This window comes from Nycticebus coucang, chromosome 19 (assembly GCF_027406575.1).
Source record: "Nycticebus coucang isolate mNycCou1 chromosome 19, mNycCou1.pri, whole genome shotgun sequence".
Lineage (NCBI taxonomy): Eukaryota > Metazoa > Chordata > Mammalia > Primates > Lorisidae > Nycticebus > Nycticebus coucang.
Window position 1 is genome coordinate 27730880 of NC_069798.1, and position 21941 is coordinate 27752820.

General features: G+C 40.5%; 1 protein-coding gene across 6 annotated transcripts in view; it reads left to right on the forward strand.

Annotated features, from left to right (window-relative positions):
- GALNT1 (polypeptide N-acetylgalactosaminyltransferase 1) overlaps nt 1-21941 on the forward strand; it is a 145276-nt gene that overhangs the window by 93772 nt on the left and 29563 nt on the right. For all 6 annotated transcript variants that reach the window (XM_053571570.1, XM_053571569.1, XM_053571567.1 and 3 more), the window contains 2 exons: nt 12201-12367; nt 19028-19235. In XM_053571570.1, the coding sequence (XP_053427545.1) occupies nt 12201-12367; nt 19028-19235 (375 nt within the window). The remainder of the gene's footprint in view (nt 1-12200; nt 12368-19027; nt 19236-21941) is intronic.

The window sequence follows — 21941 nt, forward strand, 5'->3', positions numbered from 1 at the left end:
GTCTGTTTTATTTTCTGTGGTTCCTCTTGTTATTGATTTCTAGTTTTATTCTATTATGGTCAGAAAAGACACTTGATATGCTTGCTGCTTTTTTGAATTGTACAGACTTGTTTTGTGGCTTGTTTTCTGGTCTATTCTGGAAAATGTCCCATGTGCTAATGAAAGTAAGTATGTTTGGTAGCAGTCAGGTGAAATTCTCTGTGAATCTCAGGCCTAGTAGGCCTGTTAGGTCAGTGTGTAGCTTTAACTCTGGTATTTCTTTGTCGATTTTAGGCTTTTCTCATTGTCCTTCACCTTTCACAGTTCAATTATTACATGTCTTAACAGTATTCTTATTTGAGTTGAATCTGTTTGGTGTTAAGCTCTTCCTGTACCTGGATAATTGTCTTTCCCAAGTTTTGTAAAGTTTTCTGGCATTATTTCTTTGAGAAAGCTTTCTGCCTCTTGCTCTTGTTCAGCTGTGACTTGAACACCAATAATTCTTAGATTTGAGGTCTTTTAAGGTGATTTTCCATATCTTGTAGGCAGTCTTCATTCCTTTTTGGCTTCTTTTTTTTTTTTCCCCCCTCTAATGAGTATTTTCCAATAGCTGTTCTTAGTGATTAGTGATTCTTTCCTCTGCGCTGTTCATTCTGTTGCTGAGAGCCTCTAAAAAGTTCTTTAGTTCAGCAAGTATTTCTCTCTCTCTCTCTTTTTTTTAAGAGACAGAGTCCCACTTTATTGCCCACACTAGAGTACTGTGGCGTCACAGCTCACAGCAACCTCCAACTCCTCTTGCCTCAGCAATCTCTTTCTTAAATTTCTCTGATGCATTTCTGAACTGCTTTTCTGTGTTTTCTTGAAGACCACTGAGTTTCCTTAAAATCACTATTTTGAATTCTTGATCACATCGCTCAGGGCTTGCTATCTCATTAGGGTTAGTCGCTGGGTTTTTGCTCTCTTCTTTTGGGGAGGTCATGGTTCCCTGTTTCCTATTGTTTTTGTGGGTATATGTCTATGTGTTTACACTGAAGAATTAGTCACTTATTCCAGTTTTCTCCCTCTGGCCTGTGTTGGTTTTCCTTGAGCAGATTTTCACTGCTAGGTCATTGCCTCTTTCTCAGCTATAGGTGGCTCCTTAGCCCAGATCTTCTCAGCTGTAGTAGTGGTCCCAAATAGAAGAGACTGCAAAGAGATTATTATCCCAGCAGTATAAGAAGGCTGACTAGGGGATTGTGCCTAGGGAGCCGTACCTCCTACAGCGTGGTGCTGCTGAACAACCAGTCCTATTTGGTGTCTCTTTGGGCTGAATGGCAGAGCAGAGTTCCTGAGGCTGGAGATGGTGGTCCTGCCTCTTCCGTTTATCTCTGCCTATTCTCAGAGTTACTTCCATCTTCAGGCAGTCACCATGCTACCTATGGATTAAGGCAAGGAGAGGTCTTCTGCCAGAGAACCCAAGAAGGTAGAGAAGCTGGTTGACCACTTCAGTTTTACTTTTTCCAGTTGATGAATTGGGGAGAAATTTTCTATGCCTTTGGTGCTGTGCAGAATGGAGGGAGGGGTGTCACAGATGTGTGGGTCCAATTTTTCTACTTCTCTGTGGCTCAGGGAGGTTTCTCATCTTCCCACTTGAGCTCTGGTGGGCTACTGCTGGCATAAAGCTCAATGATTATTTTTTGTTTTCTCTGCTAGGAAGTGAAGCCAGCCAGTCTCTATACCATTCTTTCTAGAACTAGAAATCATGTGTGTAGATTCTCCAGTCAACCAAGTCTTGCTAAGATAGTGATATCCTAAGCAGACTTTAATTAATCTCTTTATTTACAGAAACATCACGAAGGCAGGTACTCAATGTAAGCTGACTCTCAGAGTACATAGTGAATTTCCCGAATCAGAGTTAGCTCAGTAATCCTGTAGCTCACTTAACTAGGAGTGCTCCCTATGTAGGCTCTCTTTTACTTAGTGTTGTCTGTGGGAACATAAATGAAACCATTTGTATTTTCATTCATTGTTACAAACCAGGGATTTTCATCAACTCCAGCTCCACCCCAGTGTGTAGCTCACTTCTATTGGTAGCATCAGCTCACTATGGTAGTGATGGTACAGTTTGAAAAATGTGCCCATCTCCACTCATCCTTTCTTAGGACGTGCTCTCTGGGTTTGAAGTTGGTAGTAGATACACAGGAAACTAAGAAAAAGGAAGAACAAATAATCCAGGATGAAGTAGAGGGGAAATGTTGCCCAGAAAAATAAACTTATTCATAATAGACAACCCAGCTATGCGTAGCATTTTACATAGTCATTATTTAATAGGAACATTACATTATGATGTAACCGAACATTGGGAGACTGAGGACTGGGAAGCACATGTGTTGGGACGAGCTAGGAGTGACAAAATCTTAATATGCTATAGTAGGAGGTCACTGTATGATACCTGGAAATAGGAAAAAAATCAGGAAGTATATAATAAATATACAGACAATAAGACTTAGAGTTAGGTCAGTAAATATGAAGAAAAACAGGTGAAAGAATTGAAAATGATTGCGTTATGGGAAGGGAGAAATGGCAGGGAAATGAGGGAATGGCTTTTTTTGTTTGTTTGTTAAACAAGTTTTGGAGGTTTGATTCTTTATGTTCATGTATAAGTTTGATCAAACTGAAAACCCAGACATAGAAAGTTGTTCAAATAATTCTGACCTCTCCCACCCCCAGGGGAGTCACTGTTCCATGCATTGCTTCTCACATTGCTAGGTTTGGGGAGGGCGTGGGAAGGAGTTTTCTCTACTCTCTGACCTCTAGGATATCCTTTCTCATCGCTCAAATGAAGGAGAGGGCTCCTCTTGGGGGCTCTGCCTTCACATCCAGTGCTCACTTCCAGACTGGGCCTGGCCTGACTAATGCCAGAGGGGGAAATGGTAAACTCACCACCGTTTCAGTAGAACTTGCATTCTGGGCTTCTTCCCCACTCAGTCTGCTACCATTTACATTTCAGAGTCTGCTTGAATGTATTCTATCCAGATTATGCTCCTGTTAACTGGGAGAGACAGTGCAGCACACTTATTCCATCTTTTCCTGAAACCAAAGAAATATGCCCATTTACAGCATATAATTCCGTGATCCCCAGTCAGTTTGTGTGGGTATGCACCTGTCACAACTTTAGTTTATCACCTGAAGAAGATCCCCCCCGATCATCCTCCCTTCCCACTCCTAGCCTCAGGCCGAGGTTGTCACTAAGATCCTCTCTGTCTTTATATATTTGCCTTTTCTGGGTATTTCACGTACATGGAATGGCATAGTAGGTAGCCTTTTTGTCAGGGTATTTTCCCTAGGATACTGTTTCTGGGATTCATGCTCTTCAAGCACGTGTCCTTTGTTCCTTTTATAATGCCCACCGTTATTCTTTATTTCTTTCCTCGCCGTTGGTGGACATGTGAGTTGTCTTCATTTTCTGGCTGTTAATGAATAATGTTGCTAAGAATGTGTGGGTATCTGTTTTTATTTTTCTTGGGTAGATTCCTGGGGATGGAATTGCTGGGTCATGCAATAACAAACTATTAAGAAATTGGCAAACTGTTTTCCAAATTGGCTGCACCATTAACATTCCCACCAGCAATACATGAGGGTTCTAGTTTCTCTACATCCTCATTAGTACTTCCTTTTGCCTGTCTTTTTCATTAACATTATTCTATTGGGTGTGAAGTAGTATCTCATAGTGATTTTAATTTGCATTTCCCACCAACTAGGGATATTAGAGGGATCCCTGTGTGTACTTATTGGCTATTCTTATATCTTTGATGTTTTAATTGGGTTATTTGTCTACTTTTTATTGAGTTGTAACAGTCCTTTATGTATTCTATATGCAGATTTTTGTCAGACACATGATTTGCAAATACTTTCTCCCTGGTTGTGGCTTGTCTTTTTATTTCCTTAATAGTACTTTATGAAGCACAAAAATTTTTAATTTTAATGAAGTCAAATTTATTAAATGTTTCTTTTATAAATTGTGCTTTTGGTGTCATATCATACTTAATGGTGAAGGACTAAAAGTTTTCCCCTGAGAAGCAAGGAGAGGCCATCTCTTCTCACCATTCCATTCAACGTTGTATTGAAGGCAGCCACAAACTCAGAAGTGCACCCTGGATGCAGACAGAAAAGAGCCCCACGGGAAGTCCTCCTTTCTGTCTAAGAAACAACAAATGATTCGAGAGACAGCAGGGGAAAAAAACTCATTTTTCTCTTGTTTTCTCTTTTCCCCCTCTTTAAGACCCCACCCCCCTGACCATATTGCCAAGGCAGTGCAGTGATGGGGGCAGTGACCAGTCAGCAAGTGAAACTGTGGTAAGAGAACCCTCTCATTGGCCAGAGAAACTGTGGTCCCCAGGGCATGGGTAGAATCACCATTGCTTTCTTTTCTCTGTTTACCATCATGTGTCCAAGAACACAAAACACAGTCCTGAGAAGTACACAGCAGAGCAAGGACACTAAAGACCCAGCCTTCTACTTGTGATGGGGGACTCAAGAGGTATCATTTCTCCCCTTCCCCCCAATGTATAGATTTAATGAAGTCCCACTTAAAATCGCAACAAGGAATTTTAAAATTGATTTGGAAAGGCAAAGAACATAGAATACCTAAATAATTTTGAAAAAGAAGAATAAGGTTGTAGGAAATGTGGTACCCATTTTACAGATTTAACTGTAAAGCTGCAATAACCAAGACAGTGTGATGTTGACAGAGAGATGTATACATTTAGTTGAATAGATTAGAGAGTTCCCAAATAGACCCATGTGAATATGGCTATTTGACTTTTTACAATGGTGCAAAAGCCATCCAATAGAAAAAAAAGGTTGTCTTTTCTTTTTTTTTTTGCAGTTTTTTTGGCCGGGGCTGGGTTTGAACCTGCCACCTCTGGCATATGGGGCCAGTGCCTTCAACAAATGGTTGGAACTAGTAGATGTCCATATGCAAAAACATGAATCTTGACCTAAACCTCACGTGTTATATAAAAATTAACTCAAATTGGATTGTAGATCTACATCTAAAGACTTGAAAGTTTGTACCTTTTCGAGAAATTATTGAGAAACTGGAGTTCAAAGAGTATTTAGACATGGCACCTAAAGTGTGATTTCATAAAAGAAAAAAAAAATGATAAATTTGACTTCATCAAATTTTAAAACTTTCCCTCTGTTAAAGACTGTTAGGAGAATGAAATGACAGCTTACAGACCGGGAGAAAATATTTGCAAACCAAATATTTAACAAAGAACTGATATCCAGAATATATAAAGAACTTTTAAACATACACCCAATAAAAAATGTGAAGGCAATAAAAAGTAGGCAAGGGACATGACACTTCCCTGAAAACGGATGGCAAATTGAACATGTGCCATTGGGGAAATGCTGATTAAGACCATAATGAGTTACCACTCTGTACCTATTTAAATGGCTAAACTAAAAAATAATGTCAATATGAAGTGCTGCCAAAGATAAAGAACAGTAGGGAATCTCATACACCTCTGGTGAGGATGCAAAGTGCTATATAGTCCCTGGCAAAGAGTTTGGCTGGGTTTTTGTTTTGTTTTGTTTTTTTATTGTTGGGGATTCATTGAGGGTACAAGAAACCAGGTTACACTGATTGCATTTGTCAGGCAAAGTCCCTCCTACAATCGTGTCTTCCCCCAAAAGGTGTGGCACACACCAAGACCCCACCCCCTCCCTCTCTGATCTTCCTTTCCCCACCCCTTCCTCCTCCTTTCTCTTTCTGCTCTCCCCTTCTCCCACCCCCACCGTGTCATTAATTGTCATCAATTGTCCTCATATCAAAATTGAATACATATGATTCATGCTTCTCCATTCTTGTGAAATACACACACCCTTTTCATTTCTGGCATCCACTTGTGTTCTTAGCACATATCCCCTACAGAGAAGAGGGGATTACTGCTATATGCATGTGAAAAGGGTGAGTTTGGCTGTTTTTTATAAAATTATACTGACCTTGTAACCCATTCCTGGATATTTACCTTAGAGAAATGAAAACCTGTTTACACAAAAATCTGTGCATGAATGTTTATAGCATCCCTATTGATAATGGCCCCAAACTAGAAACAACAGGTGAATGGATAAACTGATGTATCAATACAGTGGATATTATTCATCAATAAATAGTAACAAACTACTGGTCATACAACTTGAATGAATCTCAGCGACACAATACTGAGGGAAAGAAACCGGTCTCGAAAATTATACACTGTAGGCAGCACAGTAGCTCAGTGGGTAGGGCCCCAGCCACATACACCGAGGCTGGTAGATCAAGCCTGGACTGGGCCTGCTAAACAATGACAACTGCAACCAAAAACTAGCTGGGCATTGTGGGGGGCACCTGTAGCCCCAGCTATTTGGAGGCTGAAGCAAGAGAATCACTTGAGCCCAAGAGTTTGAGGTTGCTGTGAGCTGTGACGGCACAGCATTCTACCCAGGACAACATAGTGAGAGTCTGTCTCAAAAAAAAAAAAAAAAAAGTTACACACTGTATGCTTCCATTTATGTATTTGTGAAAAGTCAAAACTATAGTAATGGAGAGTAGATACTTGTTGCCAGGGGTTAGTTGTGGGGAAGGGTGTGACCATAAAAGGAAAGCATGAGGGAGTTCTTTGGGGAGATGGAGCTGCTCCTTTTCCTGATAGTTATATGAGTCTGTACATTAAAATTCATAGAACTTACTACTCTTCCTCTCCCCTAAAGTCATTTAATGAAAAATGCCACAATATCAAATACTGGTGAGTATGTGAAGCACATGGAACCCTAACGCACAGCGTCAATTGTTACACTGTCTTTAGAAGACAGTTTCACAGTATTTATTCTAGCTGAGCTTCTATATACCCTATTGCCCAACAAAACAGAAATGCATACCCATAATCACCAGAAGAAATGTACATGAGTGGTGATTGCAGCATTCTTCATAATAGCTCAGACTGGAAACTACTAATATTCCTTAATAGTAGAATGGAAAAATAACTTACATATTCATGGAATACTGTGCAGCAATAAAATAAACTATTGCACGTTACAACATGGATGTTGTACAAACATAATGTTGAACAAAAGGATTCAGACACAAAAGAACATGTATACCCTGTATCAGTACTTCTCAAAGTGTTGTCCTCAGACTTCTGAGGGTTCCTGAGACCCTGTCCAGGAGCTTGCAAGGTCAGAATAGTTTTCATAATGATACTAGGACATTGTTTGCCTGTTTTGCTTTTATTCTTCAGCGAGTAATACCATGGAATTTGAGAAGCTATATGGGTTAGCACCCAGGCAGAAGATAGAAAGCACATAATAATTTGAACAGAGAAGTTTAATTTAAATAATTATTAACTAAGATGGGGTAAACATAATTATAGATAATATCCTAGGGTTAAGGGAGAGTACTGAGGAAGGAAGGAAACCCTTGGAAGGGAGCTCCTTCCCTAAGGTTTTTGGGAATACACTTAGGAGCCCCATCCTTACTGGTGGAGAAGGCTGCTGGTTGCCCTTGGCCAGACCTGCACAGTACTCTTCGCAGTGGGGACTGGTAGGCAGGCCTAGCAAGCAGGAGATATACTTCAGTTTGCATTTGGGCAGGAAATCAGAGCCAGAATTGGCAAATGGGAACCACTTTTTCAGTGTGTAGGTAGCCAACTATTGGGGTACCTGGGAGAGTCACTGAGAATCTATCTGTGAGGGCACTGTTGAAACTCAGTGAGTAAATGGTCTGGGTGTCATCCACACTCTGCTGGCACCACACCATGGGAAGAACAAAACAACACACCAAAACCAGGAAGGAGAGTTTCTTCCACTGCAGTGTCCCTCCAGTACCCTCTTCTGGCAAAACTTATATATACATCATGCCTCCTGCAAAGGAGAAATGGTGAGTAGGGGCCAGCTCCGTTTTCACAGAGCAGGCAATGAAAGGTATATTTGAAGCTAAGAGGCAATAAATGAATAATGGACACACTGCGTCACAGTGATGATGCACTTCTGATATCTAACACAGTATGTGTTTGTGGATTCCTGTGGTTTTATATTATTGGGTTGTTTTGTTTGTTTGGTTTTTGAGATAGTCTTACTGTCTCACTCAGGCTAGTTTAGTGGCATCGTCACAGCTCACTGCAACCTCAAACTCTTGGGCTCAAGTGATCCTCCTGCCTCAGCCTCCCAAGTCGTTGGGGCTGCCAATGCCCACCACTGCACCGTGCTGGCTGATTTCTCACTCTTGCTTAGGCTGGTCTCAAACTCCTGACGTGAAGCAGTAAACATCAATAGCTACAACCCATAAAAGCTCTTTGGGTCTTCTAAATGTGTATGGAGGTTATAACTCGAGGTTTGAAAACTAGTTCTTTGCATTATTAAGTAAAGTTCAAAAAAACAGGCAAAACTAATACATAATGGTAGAAGTCTAACAGCGGTTCCCTTGGAAGGGGGCGCAAAGGAGCCTCTGGGGCATTGGGAATACTGTTTCTGCATCTGGGTGCCATTTGAGGAAGCTACTTTGTGGAATACACTTAGAATTTGTCAACTTTTTGTATGTATATATTTCAATAAAACATTAGGACTTCCCTCTATTCCTAAACCAGACCTTGCTGTTAAACTTATATGCAACTTTTAAATGTTAATATAAACTTACATTGGCTAGTTTTCATAACTGAGGGTGAAAAACTCAATTGAAACAGGATAAAGGAAAGCTGCCTGCTAAACATTGCCCGTGGCCTTTCTGCTCAACCTCAGGTCTGTGTCCTACGGACTCCCCCTAACCCCCATGGACAGGTGGTTTTATGATTGGAAAGTCTTAGCTAGAATGCTGAAAGACTCTCTGGTTTTTCTCAAGTGCTTTATGGCTTTTCCAGGTAGAGGTGTGTCTGTGAGTGTGTGTTCATATCTGTTCTGAGAGTCATTATGATTTTTCCATATTCTATTTTTTTTTAAGAGACAGAGTCTCACTTTATCGCCCTTGATAGAGTGCCATGGCATCACAGCTCACAGCAACCTCCAACTCCTAGATTTAGGCGATTCTCTTGCCTCAGCCTCCCAAGTAGCTGAGACTACAGGCACCTGCCCACAACGCCCGGCTATTTTTTTGTTGCAGTTTGGCCGGGGCTGGGTTTGAACCCACCACCCTCGGTATATGGGGCCGGCACCCTACTCACTGAGCCACAGGTGCCGCCCTTCTCTCTATATTTTTTGATTTGCTTTGAGAGATTATTATTCTTTACTAATTTGTTGCATTCACTGAATAATTAACTGATTTAGGAATTTCGTTTTTGTCATCTGTTCTTCTGGATCGTGATATTTATTTGTTTCTCTTTCTGACTTTCCATCCCATCTCTTTCTTTCTTTTTTTTTTTTTTTTTTTTTTTTTTTGCAGTTCTTGACTGGGGCTGGGTTTGAACTCGCCACCTCTAGTATATGGGGCCAGCGCCTTACTCCTTTGAGCCACAGGTGCCACTTTTTTTTTTTACATAATCTCACTCTGTTGCCCTGGGTAGAGTGCTATGGCATCATAGCTCACAGCAACCTCACACTCTTGGGCTCAAACGATCCTCTTACCTCAGCCTCCCAAGTAGCTGGGACTATAGGTGCCCACCACAATACCCAGCTAGGTTTTTATTTTTTTTTTTCTATTTTTAGTAGAGATAGGATCTCACTCTTGCTTAGGCTGGCCTTGAACTCCTGAGCTCAAGCAATCCGCCCACCTCAGCCTCCCTGAATGCTAGGATTACAGGCATGAGCCACTGCTCCTGGCCTCCATTCCATTTCATTCTAGTGTTCTTAAGGTCGTACTTCTTTTTCATACACTTTAATTTAATTTTAATTTAATTCTTCTGTGTCATCCAAGAATCTGGGTTGTCATCTCTCCTCTGCAGAACCTGCTGTCTCCTGGTTTTTCTGCCTTCCTTACTGCCTCCTAGCCATGGGCGTAGCTGTCAGCACTGTTTGTACACTGTGCCTTTGGCCCAGCCCTCTTCTTTGTCTCACTTGATATTATTATTGTCATTGTTTTGGTAAGCTAGCAGCTACATAGCCACCCTGGCTGTTTTCTGCTTCCCAATTCTACTGTAACAATAAGTAGCATTAACTTGGAAAAAGAGATTGTATATGACATAATATAATTCAGCTAAATGATGCAGGAAGCTCTTCTTCTGACCCACTTTTACCCACACGCTCACTATTCCTGAAAGTCTTGTTCAAGTCGTCTGTGAGTAAGGCATCCAGGATGCTTCCTCACGTAAAAGCCCTAAGCGTCTCGGCTTGCTTACCTGGGATGAAACTGAAACCTAGCACTCACTGTGTAGATAAATAATCTAGCCACCACTTTTGTAATACACATTTATAACACAACATTTATTTATTTATGTTTTCTGTTTTTTTTCTTTAGAGACAGAGTCCACTATGTCGCCCTCAGTAGAGTGCTGTGGTGTCACAGCTCATAGCAGACTCAAACTCTTGGGCTTAAGCAATTCTCTTGCCTCAGCTTCCCAAGTAGCTGGGACTACAGGCACCTGCCACAACACCTGGCTATTTTTTTGTTGCAGTTGTTATTGTCATTTGGCAGACCCAGGCTGGGTTGAACCCGCAAGCACCGGGGTATGTGGCTGGCACCCTAGCCGCTGAGCTACAGGCGCCAAGCCAATAACACATTTATAACAGAGTTTTGGTGGGAATTTATTTTCAGAAATATCACCAGGAGTAATAAGAACACTTTTTTTTTTCCTGTAGCCTAAACAGCTAGTCTTTTGGCCCCCCCCTCTTTAGCCCAGACTTGGAGGGAGGGAGCAGCAGAGGGAGGCAGGCTGTGTGGGCCTTCCTGTGGCTCTTAGAGCGGGCACAGAGAGAGGGGGCTGGACAGTGCAGTGGAAACGAGGCTGGGCTCTTGTGGATCAGCGGATAGATGGTGAGGTTGTTGGCAATAGGAGACTGGGATCCTGCTGTGAGAGGGCGTCTTGGGAGTGGTAAAGAGGATGGGAGAGGCTGTGGTGGGATATAAGGAAGGACAAGGGAAGCTGTGTGTTAACCTTTTTTCCTGGGAGAGAGGGACAAAGTCTACAGTGACCTCTCCTTCCATCTCTCCCTCTTTCAGCCCCTTTACTTAATCATCTTTTATCTTTCCCTTTTCTGTTTTTTTTCCATCTGCCAGCCAACCTAGGGTAGAGTTGTGTGTTAAGGTTTGTTTTAGCCACGTCAGACGAAGAGTTTTGTTGGTGTTTTTCTCACTTCTGTTGATGCGTAATCACCTGGAGCACTTGGGGCACTTGATACAGAGGAGAGGGAAGAAAGTGAATGCTGGAGCAGCTTGTACAATATGTACCCGAGAATGTTATTTATGCATTGTTCAGGGGGCTTCTGTTCCAAAACACATCCCTTGATCTGATTACTTACTGCTGTTACTGTTTCCTCAGAGCCTGTTCTCTAGTAGTTTCATCTAACTAACAAGGTTCGAAGAAGAGACCAGGCTGCCTAACAAAGTAAGAGAAACATGCAATCAATGTATCGATTTTGGATGTATTTGGTCTTTCTGATGATTGCATGTTCAGGCATAAATTGGCTTTACCAAGCAAGATGGGTGTTGAACTGTACTGATGGAGGCAGCAGCAGCAGCAGGAGTCCGGTCATCGTGACCTGGGCCCTGGAGTCTCCCTCAGGCCCTGCTGCCTCGTCATTGTTCTGTCCTCCGTTTCTCCTCTGTGAATTGTGGCTCCAAGTATCTGCCTTACTGAATGACTAGGAAGATTAAGAGCCTAATACATAGTAGGTATCAGTAAAAAATACCTGTCTTATTTCTCTTCCTTCTTGGAAGGTATATATATGTTTTTTAGGTTATTCCATTGAGTAAATTCCAGTAGTTCTAATTTTTTATCTAGTTAGATTCTTGAAAAACAGTTGGATTGGGATTGATATACAGTCTTATTTCATTCTTTGTTAAAATGAATCAACTGAAAATACTCATCAGGAAGGAGTGCTTCATTTTAAGAACATAAACGATCTTCAGAATAGCTCTAATCTATATATATGACTTTAAATAGAAACTGTTTATTAAACATGTAACATTAACGCAAAAATAAATGAAAGAGTACCAGGAGTTCCACCACTAGGGCAAATTGCTATTATTGTTCTGTCACCCCCTTCTAGTCCAGATTCATTTATTATGCAATCATAACAGTCACTTTGTATAAAGGCGTTTGCTTTGTCTCTAGGTGTAAAACAAAGGTGTATCCAGATAATCTTCCTACAACGAGTGTGGTGATTGTTTTCCACAATGAGGCTTGGAGCACACTGCTGCGAACTGTCCATAGTGTCATTAATCGCTCTCCAAGACACATGATAGAAGAAATTGTTCTAGTAGATGATGCCAGTGAAAGAGGTAAATTTTAAATTTTAATGCCAGTCATATGCTACACCTTTTGTCACTAATGGTTAGAAAACTAGTTGTTATGATTTTTAACCTAATAATTTTATACAGACTTCTAGTTTATCCCCACAGTATTTATGCCATTCAGACTCATTCACATATGCAAAAAAGCACATCCCTGTGAAACTTAAACTATTACTTTAATTAAATTAAATTTATGTTGCACCTTGATCTTGTTTTAAAAAGAAAACACTATATAATGTAAACAATTATGCAGAACAGTGACAAAACCACATCGTTCTGTTAGGATTTTCTCTGTGGGAAGCAGCAGCCCTGGGTCAGTAGAGAGAGATTGGGTCCTATTTACATCCATGAATAGAAAAAATTAGTTCCACGCATAATAGGAAGTATCTTTAACAACAAAGTGGAGCCTTTGGTGAGTGAGCCTTCATTCTCCAGATTTGTCTTAGGTTTCCCTATTCTGTCCATTTCTAAGTTTCAGGAATGATCTCTAGTTAGGGGCATGTAAGGATCAGGAAGGATGAAAAGGTGATATGTAATATGACTCTCGTGCTAAATCTCTACAGCGATTCTGGCCCAAATATCCTACAAGAATCTCAGAATTTTTCACAAGCTTAGAATCTCCCAAACTGTTTTATGAAGCACTCTATTGGGAAAGGATATGGTAATTAAAGGTGCCTTGCCCAACAGTATTTATCCTCAGTCCTTGGAGATTTCACTCTATAGAGTGCTATGTAGAAAAGGCTCTGCTTAGTCCGTCAGTAAAGAAACTTGTTAAACTGGGATGCCCAGCACTTCTCAGCTTTCTTATTCGCAGCACATCTATTTAGGAGTCTTTGGTATTGTATGTTCCACTGTGTCCACATGAGATAACTTTGGAAGGAGCTATAGAAAATAGCCCCCTACTGCTTTTCCTTCCATTTTCAGCCTTAAACTTCATGACCCATATTTTATTAGAATCTTCAACTTCCTTGCCTGTTCTCTCATTGCATCTGCCAAGATGACTTAGTCAAGTATACACTTTGTCCTTCCTAGCCCCTCCCACTAAATATGTGCATATAACAGTAGTTAAGTTTGTTCACATCATCTATTGGTTATCGAGAGTAATTTATGCACTGATAACAATTTAAGTCTTGTTACTTTGCCAGGTTGTCCTAGTGCAAATGAAGAATAAAGTATACTCTCCTACCTTCTCAAATACCTTATATCTTACCTCTTTGTTTTACCTTAAAGAGATAATTTACAATCACACAAAACATTCCAATAGTATAATACATAGCATAATTAAAGGTCAAAATGAATGACAGCTGTTATAAATTAAGAACATCACATTTGGCCGGGCCTGGTGGCTCATGCCTGTAATCCTAGCACTCTGGGAGGCTCAGGCAGGTAGATTGCTTGAGCTCATGACTTCAAAACCAACCTGAGCAAAAACAAGACCCTGTCTATACTAAAAAAAGAAAAACTGAGGCAAGAGGATTGCTTGAGCCCAAGAGTTTGAGGTTGCTGTAAGCTATGACACCATGGCACTCTACTCAGGGCAATAGCTTGAGACTCTCAAAAAAAAAAAAATTACTGTTGGCAATGGAAGTGTAAACCTCATGCAGATAATTTGTTTGCTGGGAGTTAATCCATCTTTAATAAAATTAACTGAAGTTAATATAAGGAGCAATTTATACAAATGTTTATCCAACACCTGACTTCTGCTTAGTTTTCTTTTATATTGATAATTGCTAAATTAAATATTCCTCCAGGACAGATATTTATCCTGAGATAAAATGAATTATTTTTTCATTTCTCTTATTCTGTGAATGCCTGAGAAGGCTTATGGAATAGTAAAGTTTTATAGGATATGGTCTAATTGGACAGATGCATGGATTCACAATAGGTGACAAAAGAAACTCAAATATACCAGCTATCTCTATCACTGCCCTCATGCAGGCCTTACTTAACACCCCAACCTGCATAAATCTGTGATTAAAAAATTGGTGGGAGCAGGTGCTATTTTACCACTTTGCCTGAGTCTCTTAGCCACTAGGCAGGGTCCCTGAGTGCCACCCCAGAGTCCCTAATCTGGAAAGCCTCAAATGTCTGTGTCATGATTTCTGATATCCGGTAACCATGAGATACTGGTTTTTGCTATCCGGATTGAGAATCCTATAATATAATTCTGTTTGGCGCCATTGTTTTAAGTGGTAATTGTTGGGCCCAGAAACTAGAACAAGCTCTCCACATTTATGTAACTCTTTAAATCTGCTTTTTTCATGAGACACAGCCAAGGTACCATCTCACCTGGACTTCTGAAACTGACTAGTCTGACTGATCCCCCACTTACTCTCTTACCCCTTCCCTCTGTTCCCCACGCTGCACGCAGAGGGAGCTTTTTAAAGGCGCATAGATCTGGTAATGTCATTTCTCGGACTAACACCCCTCCTCTAAGACCTGCAGGATCTGGCCCCATTTGGCATCACCAGCCATGTCTTGAGCCATTCTCCACCTACCCCACCCCCATACCACCACCCTTTGCCCACAGTTTTCTCCTTTGATTAGTTAAAGGTATTATCCTCCTTCTTATTCCAGGGCCTTCACTTGTCCTGGTGCTGTTCTCCCTCCCTAGAACATATTTCTCTAGGGAACATCTCTGCCATCTCCCCAGCCTAGATAACATCTAATCTTCCTTTAGGGTTTAGCTAAAGTGTGATTTATTTAGGAGTCTTCCTGACCTCCCCAGGCCTGTCATGTCCCTGTGAAAACATCTCAGAATACTCTTTCCTCCTGCATAGCTCTACCCCAGTTGTAATTACTTACTTGTCTCATGTCTGCCTTCCCTCCATAGACCACAGGGCCATTTGCTCCCCATTATCTCCTCAGTGTCCACAGTGCCAGTTAAACAGCAAACAGTCTAGAATGACTGTTTAGTGATTGGTTGATTGAATGAATGAATGAATGAATGAACAATCTACCAGTCATTGAATCTTCCCATTTACTTCTCTGTGCAAGCTTCCTCACCAGATGGTACAGCATGCAGTCTGCTCATGGCCTCAGGATACTCGATTTCACAGTTAACCTGCTAAGTGACTCTGTTTATTAAAGAAGAAGGAAGTAGGTGCTATAATTATCTCCATTTTATTGATGAGGAAAATGAGAGTTAGCATGGTAGAGGAGTATGCAGACTCTGTATAAACCAAGGGCTTGACCTCTTAATTGCCATGTACTTCACTTCTGATCACTTCTGATGCAACTTTACTGTTAGAGGATCTGTAATGAAGTCAGAGTCTGGATGAAAGCCTAGTTTATGTCAAAAATTATGTAATCATCATCTCAGAAAGTTATCTTAAGCCTTAGAATTTATATAATGTTTCTAATCTGAAAGGACTGTTGTTTTTCTCATTTTCTACAAAAGGAAGCAGAGGTTTATATTTAGTAGCAATTAGGAGTCAGTTTTATTAGACTCTAAATTCTTTTTTCTTCCCTGCTGCTCTTTAGAGTTCTGGCTAATATTTCTCAGATGTTATTGTGGCCAGTGAGTTTATTCCAGACATTCACACTCTGTGACAACCTCACAAGAGATGCAGATGCTTAGGGATCCATTTATAGGCCAATAGTTGTAAAGATACTTTAATAAACAAGATTCTCCCTTGTTTTTAGATGAAATAGTAGGTTATAACCACACTCACTTAACTCTTGGCTTCATTTTTGTAAAATGAGTTCCTAATCCCCCACCCAGCCCAAGTCCATAATTCTGTGTCTTCTGATAGGAAGACACCTACTTCTTAGTCTTATTTCATGAAAGCCACAAAAATGTCAAATATGCCAAGAAAACTTGTGAAAGAGTAAGTTTTTGAGTCACCACACCACACGGTACCATGCATTTTTTATTTTGTTCATAGACATAGCTTTGAGAGATGTAAAATGTGGGGATCAAATCGCTTTGGTTCTTAAGAAGCATTTAAAACCAGCTAATATTTTTGGAATATTTGTTGGGAGACACATTGTTTATGACATATCCCACCTTGACTGATCTAAAGTTCTAGAATATATCTCACACCCTATCACATGAGAGTCTATCAAATTCTGGACATAAACTGTTTTAAATTTGTGTCTGATCAGGTGCTTCCATGGTCGACCCTAAATTGTTCTTTTTCTTTTTTCTTTTTTGCAGTTTTTGGCTGGGGCTGGGTCTGAACCCGCCACCGGTGCCCTACTCCTTTGATAAGTTAGACAGACCTGGCTTTGAATCTTGGGTCTACCCCTTAACAAGCTTTATCACCTTGATCAAATTCATGTGATATTCTGAGCCTTAGATTTTCATTTTTAAAGTGTAATAAAAATACTTAATCTCATAGATTCATTATAAAGGATTGAGATAAAATATGTAACAAGACTAGCATTGGGCTAAACAGAAGATGCTAGCTACCTACTACTGCAGAATGTTGCTTTTCTCTGTCGGCATTACCTTTACCTTTTTTCTCTGAATCAACTTAGATCTTTTTGACCCTGAGATTTGATTCCTAAAATCACAGTGATATTTTTCAGCTATTCTTTTTTTTTTTTTTTTTTTTTTTTTAAGAGAGTTTCACTTTGTTGCCCTCGGTAGAGTGCCGTGGTGTCACAGCTCACAGCAACCTCCGACTCCTGGGCTTAAGTGATTCTCTTGCCTCAGCCTCCCAAGTAGCTGGGACTATGCCTGGCAGGGTTTTTTTGTTTGTTTGTTTGTTTTTGTAGCAATTTGGCCAGGGTCGAACCCGCCACCCTTGTATATGGGGCTAGCACCCTACCCACTGAGCCATAGGCACTGCCCTCAGATTGTCTTTTTAGTCCCAATACTGGGAAATATATTAGCAGAAATAGTAGGGCGGCGCCTGTGGCTCAAGGAGTAGGGCACTGGTCCCATATGCCAGAGGTGGTGGGTTCAAACCCAGCCCTGGCCAAAAACCACAAAAAAAAAAAAAAAGAAATAGTAATAGGCAGATAAAACCTTTACCTGTGCCTGCTCTCTGATCAGTATTCTGGTGTACTGGGACACACAAACCTTGCTCTTTCATAATTTTTTTTTTTCAGTCTTACCAGTGAAACAAAGGCAAGAATCATTTCACTTTATTTGTCTGTCCCACCCCACAATATAGGAATACAGTTGGGGCCCTCCTGTGATAGTAGTAGTATTATTAATAGGTCTGAAGACAGCCTCTCTCGGAGTCCCAGTAGTTCTATCTCAAGTATTTCCTTCCCTATAGCAACTTCCTCATACTTATGGTTACTTCTTCGTACCAATAATATGGGGGACTAATATGGGGAAAGACATTTGGCCGTATTACCATTAGTGATTTCTCTGGCATAAATTCTACAAACTAACTTGATATGAAAAATCCTTTCTCTTTGCTTTGAGGAAGCTGTGCTTTTTCTGCTTAACAATCACATATGGAGGCGGGCATTAGGGACTGTGTTTTCTGTTCATATGTTTGGTTGTCCCATATCAACAAACATGTAAAAATAGAAAACTTTTGGAAGTAGGACATCCTTACCTGTGTCCAGAGGGTCATGACCTCTTATCAGAACTGTCCTGGACAGCTGTTGATTTCATGCACCCACATTCTTTCCTTCTCCCCTTTTCCATCCTTTTCCTCTTTTTCCTTTCAATTGCCCTTCCCTCTGAAAAACATTTTTCCATACACCTACTTGCCTTTTAAGGATCTCTGTTTGGTTTGGCAGTTATAGTCCTGCATTTCTCTTCTGTGCTTGACCTCACTTCCTGCTTTCTGATTCAAAGAAGAAAGAAAGAAACTGCCATCAAAGACTGTGGTGATCAACAAGATAATCATTTCTACCTTTGAGGAAATTCCATGATTTTCTGAACTCTATAGCTATTCCATATTCTGTTTCTTTTCTCTGTTGCAGTCTAGATTTAATAATCTTCAACTACTTTCTTTCTATTACTGATGCTTTCACGTGATTAGAAAAAGAATTGAACCTGACAGAGTCACCTATAGAAATGTAGTAACGTGGCTCAGCACCCGTGCACAGTGGTTACAGTACCAGCCACATACATCGAAGGTGGTGGGTTCAAATCTGGCCCAGGCCAGCTAACCAACAATGACAACTGTAACAAAAAATAGCCAGGCATTATGGCAGGTGCCTGTAGTCCCAGCTACTTGGGAGGCTGAGGCAAGAGAATCACTTGAGCCCAAGAGTTTGAGCTTGCTGTGAGCTGTGACACCATGGCACTCCACCAAGGGCAACATAGTAAAACTCTGTCTCAAAAAAAAAAAAAAAAATGTCAGGCAGCGCCTGTGGCTCAAAGGAGTAGGGTGCTGGCCCCATATGCCAGAGGTGGCTGGTTCAAACTCAGCCCTGGCCAAAAACTGCAAAAAAAAAAAAAAAAATGTAGTAACGTTCCTCTGTGTATCCTTGGGTAAGCCTGAGCCTAAAAGCACTGCTCTAATTCCATATGTGATAAGATAGAGGCAGCTCTAGTCTGTGGTCTTGAGATTTAAAACGGGATTCCTGCAAAACAAGTTTGAGGTCAGGAACCCCACTGACAGTGCCCAGCAAATACCTGTTGAATGAGTATTATAAATCAATATTGCTTTACATCTGGGTAGTACCAAGTCATGCTTTTTTTCATGTTATTGTTTTGCTTTGTTAATTTTTCAGACTTTTTGAAAAGGCCTCTAGAGAGTTATGTGAAAAAACTGAAAGTACCAGTTCATGTAATTCGAATGGAACAACGGTCTGGACTGATCAGAGCTAGGTTAAAAGGAGCTGCCGTGTCTAAAGGCCAAGTGATCACCTTTCTGGACGCTCACTGTGAGTGCACAGTGGGCTGGCTGGAGCCTCTCTTAGCCAGGATCAAACAGGACAGGTAATTTTCTGTCATCTTTAAGTTTGTTTTCAGTACATTTGTCCTAACCTGAACGGTGAAGTTATAAAATTCTATGTTTTTAATAAATATAAGAGTAATTGCCCCCCAGGTTTCCTTTAAAATAACTGTTAAGAGCACTCTAAATGAAATAAGAAGAATACATTCTAAAGCCTGGCAGGAATGTTAGGAAGCACCTTCTGGGAATATAGGAGCAGAACAGTAGACAGTAGACTGGGCGGCGGATAAAACCTTTACCTGTGCCTGCTCTCTGAGACCAACACCGGGGCAGGCAGGTCATCTGGTCTCTGTCTACATGCTGTTTGGGGCTATAGCTCTCACCATGTAGTGCACCAAGAGGTAGCAGAAGGAAAAGGAAGCACTTGGTGTCCTGACATGGTATTTATGGAAGCACCACAGTCTTAGATACTACAGGAAGAACATTGGTGCATTGCATGCCTGAGGTGATGGTCTTTAACGTTACCCAATTTTCAAAGAATTCCCTGTTGTTTGGCTCTGTTAGACCTGTGTTAGTTGAATTTCTACTTGTCATTGCAATTGGAGCTAGCGGTTGTCTGTGTCAACATTAAAGCTTAGAGTTTAGTGGGGTAAACTTTACTGGTTGGCTGGAGCATGGGTAGAGTAAACCACAGCATCTATTCTGTTTGTTGGCAAATACTGGACCTACATCTGTCCCTTTTAAAAGATGAATAAATAGGAAAAACCAGCACTGGGGCAATGAGAAAGTACAACAGCTTTGGCAAAGAGAACATTGCTGTGAAGAATCAAAGAAATAGAGTGTGTAAATTATCATCTATAAATAATAGATGACTGATTTAGGAAATATTTGCTTGCATAAAGATAACACAACCTTTAGAAACAGGAGCCTGAACCCATAGAGAGAAAGCAATATGAGGTGATGACAGAAGTATGGAAGAGAATTAGCTGAAATAACACCCACAGTGACTTCCAGTTAAGACGGTATGGTGAATTAAATATCCTGAATAACTTTTCCAACTCGAAAAGCCAGATTAAAAGGCAAACAGATTTTTAAATGCATCATTGAGTTGGCACAACAGTAAGAAATTTGCAGATCTCAGTATGAAGTGCCAGCAAATGAGCAGTCCAGACATTAAAGCCAGCTTTCACTGGAGAGTTTCTGCTGAGTTCTAGGGACACTAAGCTTCTGCCTTGACAGACAGACAAGGCCAGAGGATAGGAGACAAATCTAGTCCCTGCTAAGGTGGAAAGATTAATTGCAGACACCTATATAAACCCAAAATTTTGAAATATATACCTCAGTATAAAAACAAAAATAAATCCCACCACATTAAAGAAAATTTGCCTGTCTCAACCTTAGTATGGAGGAGAAGAAGGGAAACAGTCTCTCCTAAGAATTTAAACAGAATTCAGAAGGGAACCAGCCAAACTCTTTTTTTTTTTTTTTTTTTTTTTTGAGACAGAATCTTAACCTGTCACCCCGGGTAGAGTGCTGTGGCATCATAGCTCATAGCAATCTCCAACTCTTGTCTCAATTTTCCATTTTTAATAGAAGCAGGGTCTTGCTTTTGTTCAGGCTGATCTGGAACTGGTGAGCTCAAGTAGTCCACCTGCCTCAGCCTCCCGGAGTGCTGGGGATTACAGGTGTGAGCCACCATGCCCAGCCCCAACCAAACTCTTTTTATGATGCTGGTGTTACTTAATATAAAAACTAGGAAAGAACTATGAGGAAAATTACAGCCCGTACCTATTCATGAACACTAGTATAAAAATCACACAATACCAGCAAACTGAAGCAGGAGTATGTATATTATATGTATATGCTGTGTATACTAAATATAACGAATTGGTTTAGGTTAATACTACAAAACCAGTTCATCTAATATGCCACTTTAACATATTTTTAAAACTATGATTACAAACTTCCTGAAAACATCTGTGATCACTTGCATAGGTACAGAAAAAAGGGTTCTCTAAAATTTAACATCCATTTTTATAATGAGAAACTTAGCAAACTTAGCAAACTATTAAAAGAATGGCAGTTTACTAATCCAAGAAAGCATAGCTTAAACAAAAAGGCTTAGTAAGCCAACTTCATGTTAATGGAGAGATGTCAAAATTTTTTTTTTGTAGAGACAGAATCTTACTTTATCACCCTGGGTAGAGTGCTGTGGCATCACACAGCTTACAGCAACCTCCAACTCCTGGGCTTAGGCAATTCACTTGCCTCAGCCTCCTGAGTAGCAGGGACTACAGGCGCCACAATGCCCAGCTATTTTTTTGTTGCAATTTGGCCAGGACCAGGTTTGAGCCCATCACCCTTGGTACATGGGGCCTGCACCCTACTCACTGAGCCACAGGCACCTCCCTGTAAAAAAAAATTTTTTTAAAGATACAGAGCAAGATAAGAATACCCGAGTCACTATTTAGAATTATTAAAAGTCTTAGATTTTGTAGTAATACAAGAAATAAAGTAATTATTAGAAAGAAGAAAACAAGTATTGTCAGTTGCAGATGATACGCTTATCTGTGAAGAAAAACAACCTTTATACAAAATAATAAGAATTTAGCAATATTGCCAAATAGGTGATCACTGTAGAAAGCCAGTTGCTTCTCCACACCAACAAGGAATAGTTAGAAAATATGTCAAAAGGAAAGACACTATTTATAATAGCAATGGAAACCATAGACCGTCCATAGGAGTATGTT